Raw genomic sequence first — 7162 nt, forward strand, 5'->3', positions numbered from 1 at the left:
TTTAAAATCATGTAAAATCAAGACCGTAATAAACCTAGGTAGTCAAAACTGTTTATACTATAAGCAACTTAAATGCTCAAAACATTGATCTTCTTTAGGAAAAAGAGTTTGAGGGTGACATAGGGGCGACCGACACGTCTTGGGGCATCTGGAAGCCATGTTATCAATTTTCCGGCTGGTTCGTCATGTCTTGAGACATGACCTGCAAGTTTGAGTCGCCGTTGGCGTACAACCGATGTGATACGGGGAAGATTGCCGTAAATTTGTTGGATCGTAGCATGTTGTTGCCAAGAAATATTGTATATACGCCTTAGCATTTTAGTATAAACTCCATCAAGTCGTTTACTTCGTTTGACATTGAGACACCAGGATTTGGATCCGTAGAGGAGAATTGATTCTACGCAGGCTTTAAATACATCAGTTTTTGTAGATTTTTTAATGGAAGCTCTCCAAACATTAGATACGGAATGCAGGGCGCTCCAAGCTTGAGCGATACGTACTTCCATGTCCTGGTTGGTGTCAGTGAAGCTCCCGAGATATTTAAAATCGTCGACTCGTTCAATTTTGGATCCATCGGATGAGTTTAATTGTGTGTTCGAAGAGGGATTGATATGCATGTATTTTGTTTTTGGTGAATTCAGAAAGAGACCAACGTCTTGACAGGCTTTTTCAACAGCTGTTAACAACTCTTGAGCAGCAATTATTTCGTCCTTGATTAAAGGGATATCGTCAGCGTAATCTAAGTCAGAGAGACGTTCAGTTGGGTAGCGACGACTTTGACGACGTTTAAGTGTGAAACCATAGTTAGAAGTAATCGAAGTTCGAAGAGCGTAATCCAAGACTATGACGAAAAGAAAGGGTGTGAGCGGGTCGCCTTGTAGAACACCTGTTTTAATGGAGAAAGGTTCGGTTTCTCCCTCTGGAGTGACAACTGAAGCGGTTGTGTCTTTGTATAAGATTTTAATGGCATTAACGATAGTAACAGGAATTCCGTAGGCGGTAAGAATCTCAAACATTCTTGAACGATTAACGGAGTCAAAGGCTTTTCGAAAGTCAATGAATGATATGACGGCTTCTTTCTTGTGGTTTTTCAGTTCTTCGACGATTCTTCTGAGGGCAAGGACATGAGCAGAGGACGAGCGGCCTCGACGAAATCCATTTTGATTGGGTCGGAGAACTTTATACTTTATCGATAACAGGACGAATTCGATTTAGGATGCAACGGTTGTAAACTTTGGCAGCAATTTGCGATAGTGCAATACCTCTGTAGTTGTCTGTTTTTGTTAGATCACCTTTTTTCGGGACTGGGATTAGATTTGCGATTCCCCATTCAGGAGGGCGATTGCCAAGGAAGGTTTCGTTGCAGAACTGATGGAGTTTTTCTCTAGTCTTAGGCAATTTCCAAAACTCTGGAGGTAGCCCATCGGAACCTGGGGCTTTTCCGTTTTTCAATTGTTGAGCTGCTTTGTCTGTTTCCTCTTTAGAAAATAAGCCAGATGGGATTTCATTCCATTCATCAAAAACCTTATGCACAGGATCAGGAGCAGTCCGATTTTGAGGTTCTGAATTCAAAAGGTTTTTGAAATGAGTTTCCCAACATTTAAGGCGATTTTCTCCTTCAATGAAGATAACACTGTGAGCTTTTTTGCCAGAGATTTTCTTTACAAGATCCCATGCATGTTTCACTGATGAGGGTGATCAAATGATTTTAAGATACCATTGATGCGAGTGTCTTCAGATCTGTCGTAAGTGTTTCTTAGGTTGATTTGAGCTGTTTGAATAGCTCTGGTTGATGCTCTTAAAGTGGCTTTCCGAGCAACTACTACATCGTGAACGTCAGCAGAGTTTGTTTGAGGAGGACGATCCCTTGTAGGGAGAAGTTGAGAACCTATTTTGTTGGCAATTTTGACGAACGAAGAGTAAGTTTGTTGGTTTCTTGGAAGGTTATCAAACTGGGTTTTAATGAGGCCCTCCCAGCGGACCCTCAATTCACGCAATCACGCAATTTTTTTTCGAAATTCACGCATTCACGCAAATTTTCCTCGAGTTTCACGCAATAACCCGATTTTTCAGAAATCGGAAAATTTTTTGGGAAAAATCGGGGAAACATTGGAAAATCGGGAAAACCGCACATAGTTGGTGGAAAAAAGGGAAAATTCACGTATTCACGCACAAAATAGCCCAGATTCACGCATTTACGCAATCAAAAAGTACATTTTCACGTTCACGCAAGTTTTTTCAATTCACGTATTCACGCATTTTTTTTCGATTTTCACGCATTCACGCAACCGAATATGCCCATTCACGCAATCATGCAAACCGCTGGGGGGGGGCCTTTAATTGAACTAGCAACACGATTGGAGAGATTTTTGTCCCTAGGTAGATATTGCCAGTATAACTTCTTCACAGTTGTAGGAGGAGGGCGACGGACGGTAAGTTTTATTTTTACCGATACAATTCTGAGATCACTGCCAACAGGATGAGAAGACGAAAATGCTTGACAATCAAGGACACTGTTTCTCCATCTTTTTCGATACATGATGTAGTCGATTTGGGACAGTGAGCCTGTTGGAGATCTGTATGTCCAAAGTTTCGCCGTAGGTTTCTGAAAGGACGTATTTCCAATGATTAGATTGAATTGATTAGTAAAATCTTGTAGGAAAACACCATTTCTGTCGGTTATAGTGTGCCAAGAAAATCTGTTGTTAGTTCTTGCGTTCATATCTCCACCAATGATCAGCATATGGTGGGGAGGGATCATATCAACGATGTGACATAAATCATCGTAAAAATCAGAAACCATTTCTTCGGGTAGTGAATTATGTGGGGAATAGCATGAAATGATGACAGTTTTGGGATTTCCTTGGAAGGTTGCGATAACAATACGTTCGTTGATTTTCTTTACTGATAAAAGAATGGGAAGAAGTTTAGAGTTAATGGCAATGCCAACACCATGAATAGCAGCACCTTGATCGTTACGTTTGGCAGAAGCAGTGAACAGTGTAGATGAGCCAAGATTATGAGCAACGATGTCAGGGTCTGTAGGTTTATGAACAAATCTGTGTTCTTGAATACAAGTAATATCAATGGTTTGTGAATGAAGGAGCTTATTGAGTTCAACTAAATAGACGAGTCGGTTTGTAGTGTTCTACAATTTAATGATGCGACTTTGAACATCTTGGAAGGTTTTGAAAGGCCATTTTTACGATTGCGAGCATCAGAGTTTCTCCGCCGATTATGGTTGAGGATAGTCTCGTCATTGGTTACATTTGCAACAGGGTCGGATCGGTTTAATGGCTATATCAAGTGGGATATACGAGCAAAGAATTCAACGATCTCAAGAAAGGATGCAAGGACCAGTTACTTCCAAGCAACGACACAACTAGTATGTTCAGTAAACTGTCTAGTTCAAGGCTTTCAAATTTGTGTTAAAAACATATAAAAAATGTTTGACCTTTGTGATAATCAGCAACAAGCTAGTGAGAAAATTTGCAACGTTTCTAATAATCAAAATATGTTTTCTGAATTTTCTGCAACTATTCAGGATGGCTGAGATATAACATTGGTCCTTTGGGGCATATGTCAATATATTATAAAAAAGTCTTTTTATATTATATGTCATCTAAAGTTTTTTCTAGATTTCTAGATTTTGAAGAAGCTAAACAAAACCAAACATGCACTCTCACCTCCTGCTCAGATGACGATGAACAAAACCGTCTAAAATGCCGAAAATGCCACCGCATGGTACACTATGAGTGCACACAATTACCGCTTTATCAGCTGCAAATTTGTGCCAACACTTATAACGAACAATATCTATGTCAGAATTGCGTGTGGATAACACGATCTCTCATGAGTAAAATAGGTGAGAACTCGTATCATATGATGCAGAGGGAGATCGAGAAGAAGGACGACGTCATTAAAAAGCTCAAAAACCAGCTGGCCAAGAACCGCAGCCTTAAGAACGATATCTAAAACATCTTAACCAATAAGATGGCTGACTTTGAAATGAAAACCAAGCAGATTATAAAAGAAGAAATAAAGCAAACGACGAATTACATAGAAAAAAACATCAGAAAAAAACATACGCTGAAATAACTAAGAAACACAAGGATAATTTCAAATCAGCAGTGAGAGAACACCAACAAGAAACAAGAATTAAGAAAGAGACACGAAATATTATTATACATGGAATGGTGGAATTAGAGGTAGATAACAAAGAGAAACAACAGGAACAAGACAAAATAGATATTGAAGGTATACTAGGTAACATTGGTGTCAATCCGTCCCACCATCATCGTATTGGACAAAACAGAAAAGGGCTACATTGGCGTTCAATCAAGTTGATCCCCGGGGGGGGGGCACTCGATCTGAAAACGACCATACGTTCGGCCCAAAATTTGGCTTCTAAAATCGGACCCTTACAGTGCAGTGATTTGGCATGAAAAATCATACCCTTACAGTGCACTTTTTTCAAAATTTCTCGCCCGCAAGGGCAAAAATTTTTGCAATTTTCCAAGAAAATATGGAATTCTTCCTCCAAAATTGACCAATTTTGTGCCAATTTAGTCAAAAAATTGGCCTTTTATCACAACTTCCTACCCTTACAGTGCAGTTCAGTGCAGTTTTGTAATTTCCTACCCTTACAGTGCACTAGCTGAACTATGAAAAACCTACCCTTAAGGGCCGAACGTCGGGTAGATCATTTACCTTGAGTGCCCCCCCCCCCCCGGGAGTTGATCTTAAAAAGTATAGAGGAAAAAGAACGGATAATGCAAAATCTGCATAAGCTGAAACGATTAAATGAAATTGGTGGCTTTAGCATTACAGACGACTTCACCATCAACGAAAGAAAAATTATTAAAGATATGATTTCGTTTGGCATGTAAGAGGAAGCCCTAGAACAAACCTTCGCCTAGTTCAAAAACCTAGGACAAAGACCAAAACAACGTCTTCCATGTCCATATCTTCTGACGACTGGACGACAGATGAAGAATTAGACAATACTTTATAAATCTAAAATTATTTCGTAGAGGTCGATAGACCTGTGAAATATAATTCTATGAATAAATAAATAGATATTCCACCACCACAGCCAGAACCAGAGCAGCCACACCAACTACCGTCACCACCTTCACAATCAAAGCAAAAAGGAAAGCAACCCAAGTGCGAGGGATGCAAAACACCTATCAAGCTTGATCAAGTACATGTCGTGACAGAAGGAATGTATCAAATACCGAACAAGGATTTCAAGGTTAATGCAAGGTTTCGCTATTGTGTTGACTTGAATTGTCTCAGGATTAATTTGTCTCGGAGTGAGGAACTGACCTAACACACTCCTGATATTTTGGTCGAACAACTTTCTTCTGGTTAACAAAAATCACCTTCATCAATGGCGAATCGGTACTGTAAACATTCGAACTGGAAAAGATGATATAAAGCTAGAGAACTGTTTTACTGAAATTGCTAAAGCTGACCTTTCTGTATGTGCTTTCCAAGAAGTCCGTCGTCTCAATAGTAGCTCAGTGAAAATTGAACACAAGATAAACGATAAAAACTATAAATATGAACTGTACTGGTGTGGCTATTCAATGAAAAGACAGCATGGAGTTTGTATTGCAATCAAAATCGAAAATGATATTGAAATAGAGGAAGTGCTTCCAGTAAGTCCGAGAATAATTACTGCAAACATTACCATACGTGGCTGCTCCCTTCAAATAATTTGTTGCTACGCTCCGACTGAGGACGATTCAACCTCATCCAAAAACCTCTTCTACGCCAGCCTAAACAAACAATTCATCTGTGAACAGACACGAAAAGTAATCTGTCTGGGTGATTTTAATGCTACCTCATCAGCCACCTTATATAATTCTTCCCTTCGTGAAAACACCCTGATCGAACCTTATACTAAATAAAAATGGTCTTCGCTTTCATGAATCTTTCAACCCTAATCGACTATCTGTTCTGAACACTTGGTTTACCCACAAAAGTGTCGTCGAATCACCTGGCATTCGCCAGATGGAGTTACCAAGAAAGTATACGATTTCGTATTGTGTTGTAGCTGGCTTCGCCAATATGCCAATAACTGTCGTGTGTACAACAGTTTTGACTTTGACTCTGACCATCGGTTACTTATAGCAGACATCTGTACACCAAGCTCAAAAATTGGTCGATACATTTTATGAAATAGGACACCGAAAAGTATCAAGCTGAACTTGTGTCTACATGATACGCAAATTTATAACGCATTTCTCGAAATACCGTTACTAAACTGGAACAAATCGATTTACTTCAAAATAATAACTCTATCATCAATGAGTCGTTTATTACGTATATAAATTCATCTGCAGAAGAATCTATTACCAAAATTGAGAGATCAAGATTATACCAACCATGGCATAACGATGAGGAATTGAAACGTCTGTACGGATTGAAAGATGATTTAACTCTTCGTAACAATAGTAAGGGACTATTTACTATTAGAAAGAGGATACGATTACGATCAAAACATCTCAGAAATCAGTATTATAAATCAGACGCTGAAAAGATCAATCAATTTGCCATCAATAGAGAACTCGACAAACTCTTTTCGAGGGCTAAAAACCAAGAGACAACCCTTAGAAACACAACTGCAAAATGCCCCCCCCCCCAGAAAAGCTTCTAAAGCACTACCAAAAACATTTCAATCCTAGCCGTGATAATCTCATAATCCCTGAAGAACTCTCGACTAACGTGCCAGATTTTATAAATGAGCTTCGTAAAATTTCCACCAACATCCCTATAGACACTGATACCCCGCCCATCGAGGAAATTCAAAAGCACCTTCATCAACTAAAATCAGACAAAGCTAGCAATGACATTGACTCTGAAATCCTCAAAAAATGCGAGCACCCGATTATGCTCCAAGTTAACCATAAATTGGGAGAAAATCTTTGGATCTACCAACCAAACGTAACAGTACAAGAGAAGAACTGCACAGCTCCGCTCTACCATTTTATAATCTCATATTTACTGCTCAAGTTACTCACCAACAGAATAGTTGTTTTGGAGAACGCGTCGGCCTATTGAATCTGAATAACAAATTACTCCACATATATTACTTTCCCTCAGCCAATAAAAACGTGATAAGTTATCTCATTTCTAGTTAACTGTTGTGGAGTAT

The 7162-nt window shown here is 39.2% G+C and overlaps 1 protein-coding gene across 1 annotated transcript; it reads right to left on the reverse strand.

Annotated features, from left to right (window-relative positions):
- Positions 1-1179: 1179 nt before the first annotated feature.
- LOC136811548 (uncharacterized) lies at positions 1180-6125 on the reverse strand. Its single transcript, XM_067068170.1, has 3 exons — positions 5982-6125; positions 2347-3148; positions 1180-1685 (listed from the first exon to the last, which is right to left on the reverse strand). The coding sequence occupies exons 1-3, from the start codon at positions 6123-6125 to the stop codon at positions 1180-1182; spliced, it is 1452 nt and encodes a 483-aa protein (XP_066924271.1).
- Between the last annotated feature and the right edge of the window lie 1037 nt (positions 6126-7162).

The sequence above is a fragment of the Clytia hemisphaerica genome, unplaced genomic scaffold (assembly GCF_902728285.1).
Source record: "Clytia hemisphaerica strain Z4C2 unplaced genomic scaffold, Clytia hemisphaerica genome assembly, whole genome shotgun sequence".
Lineage (NCBI taxonomy): Eukaryota > Metazoa > Cnidaria > Hydrozoa > Leptothecata > Clytiidae > Clytia > Clytia hemisphaerica.

Excerpts from the sequence above, each read along its gene's own strand:
- LOC136811548 (XM_067068170.1), bottom strand. The coding sequence starts at position 6,125 with ATGGTCAGAGTCAAAGTCAAAACTGTTGTACACACGACAGTTATTGGC. Across the intron at positions 3,149-5,981 it reads ATTCGACGACACTTTTGTGG|AACACTACAAACCGACTCGT; the intron begins GTAAACCAAGTG and ends ATTAAATTGTAG. Across the intron at positions 1,686-2,346 it reads TCTCTCCAATCGTGTTGCTA|TGAAACATGCATGGGATCTT; the intron begins GTTCAATTAAAG and ends CACCCTCATCAG.